The sequence below is a fragment of the Mus caroli genome, chromosome 9, assembly GCF_900094665.2.
Source record: "Mus caroli chromosome 9, CAROLI_EIJ_v1.1, whole genome shotgun sequence".
NCBI classification, from domain to species: Eukaryota; Metazoa; Chordata; class Mammalia; order Rodentia; family Muridae; genus Mus; species Mus caroli.
Genome location: NC_034578.1, coordinates 83061397 through 83063283, shown reverse-complemented (window position 1 = coordinate 83063283; position 1887 = coordinate 83061397). Strand labels below are relative to the sequence as shown.

Below are 1887 nucleotides of genomic sequence, written 5' to 3'. Positions count from 1 at the left end.
CTGTCTTTCTTTAGAACAAACACTATCACTCTCTTTTACTATCATGCTCTACACACTTCTTCAGGTGCCTGGTGTTACAATTTCCCTTAACTTATCTTTTGGCATCATGAGCTTGCATGTGTGTGCGTGTGTGCGTATAAAGCACACTTGTGACACATGAGTGTGTGTGCAGGATGAGAAGGACTTACCTTGTCTTTATGGGTTAACTGCTGACTTACAACGTCCTCACAGATGCTGGAAGAAGGAACCAAATTATGTAATTGATAAAATAGTTCCACACTCTTCTGATGGTGCTGAGGTGTCCCATCTCCCAGCTGGTCCCACAATGTTAAGGCCACATGCTACAGAAAAAGATGCAAAAGTGACAACATTATACACAATTTATAAAAAGAAAACTCAGCTGCTCACTTGCTGGTTATNTGGANCTTTANAATCTTTTATGACATATTTTTAAATTTTTTCTTTTAGACTTAGCTTACATGTGTGATTCTTTTGCTTGCATGTATTTATGTGTAGCACATGTGTGCCTGGTNCTCAGAAAGGTCACANTTGTTNGTTGCATCCCTTGTGACTTGGGTTGCAGACAATTGTGGACACCATTTGGAACTGGGAATTGAACCTGGGTTCTCTCCAAGAACAACGCGTGCTCTTAACTACTGAGGCAACTCTCCAGGCTCATACTCCTTTAACGTTTCTTTTAAAGTCAGAAACCTAACAGGGAAGAACTCTTTCCATCATTTTACTGATGTTTAATAAAGCTAACACCAAAACAATATGCCACATTCTCATATCAAATTTAATTTTTATAAATGTATATTATAGACTAAAATATAATTCATAGTTCAAATATCCTATTTATGAGGGTTTTCTCTCTTTTTTAATTGCAACATAGCCTCAAGCATGCCAGGCAACTGCATTATCACTCAGCTACATCCCAGGCNCATGGACTTTTATGAAGTCAGACTTAGAGCTACATGTGCTATCATAACCTTTGACCTATGCCATTGATAAGAAGGCAAGTGTTTTCAGAGCTTACCATAGTATTATAGAATAGACTCTGGTCTAGCAGGAGGACGTACCAAGTAGGTGTAATGACTTGAAATTGAGTTTAAAAACTCCTGAATGTATAAAGAATCAGGCTCTCTGAGGCAGTGAGCTCAAAGCCACTTGATGTTCTCTGTAAAGCAATCACCTACACCACTGTGGTAAATCAGACTGTGCATGGTTGTTCTTGAAGGACATAGCACACCAAAGGAAATCAAAACTCAGGAAGTCAGAACTTGTCAAGGAGTTTTAGGAAAATAAGGATTTGCTTTATTAAAAAAAAAAAAAAAGGATCACATCCACTTAGGATGGAAATATCTACTATATGAGTTTTCTTCTTGTTTACTTGAAACTCCTCCCTCCCTTACATCGGNNCCCCAGGTCAAGCATCATGCATGTAAACATTATCTTAGTCACATATAATCTGGATTTCTTGGCATTTACCTTGAAAAATTCAGTCTTCTCAGCTATATACTTCAGATTTCCCTGTGTGAGGGGAGGTCTAATAACTACAGCCACTCTTCCCTGGTTTGGACTTAAGGGCTGTGCAGGCTCCATGCTGTTGATGTTTTCTCCAGTGACCATGGCAACAGATTGAGTCAGTCCCACCAGGTCCATGACTAGAGACACAGCAACACTCTGAACACTGAAATCACTTGCTTGGCTGCAAGCACTCATCAGAGTCTGGAGCCACTGTGGAGGGTGGGCATGCTCACAGTCTGAAACAAAAGACAGCATCAAACATTTCTATAGCTTTATGTTAATTTCAAAATGACAAATAACTACTTCAAACCTCGATCTGTTAAAAACATGGTGTCTCAAATAGTTAGAACTTTAAAAAAT

General features: G+C 39.0%; 1 protein-coding gene across 1 annotated transcript in view; it reads right to left on the bottom strand.

Annotated features, from left to right (window-relative positions):
* The window catches only part of Dop1a (DOP1 leucine zipper like protein A), a 72207-nt gene that overhangs the window by 36300 nt on the left and 34020 nt on the right, over nucleotides 1–1887 (bottom strand). The window contains exons 15-16 of the mRNA XM_021171895.2: nucleotides 1489–1763; nucleotides 189–341 (exon numbers count right to left, since the gene is read on the bottom strand). Of these exons, the coding sequence (XP_021027554.1) occupies nucleotides 189–341; nucleotides 1489–1763 (428 nt within the window). The remainder of the gene's footprint in view (nucleotides 1–188; nucleotides 342–1488; nucleotides 1764–1887) is intronic.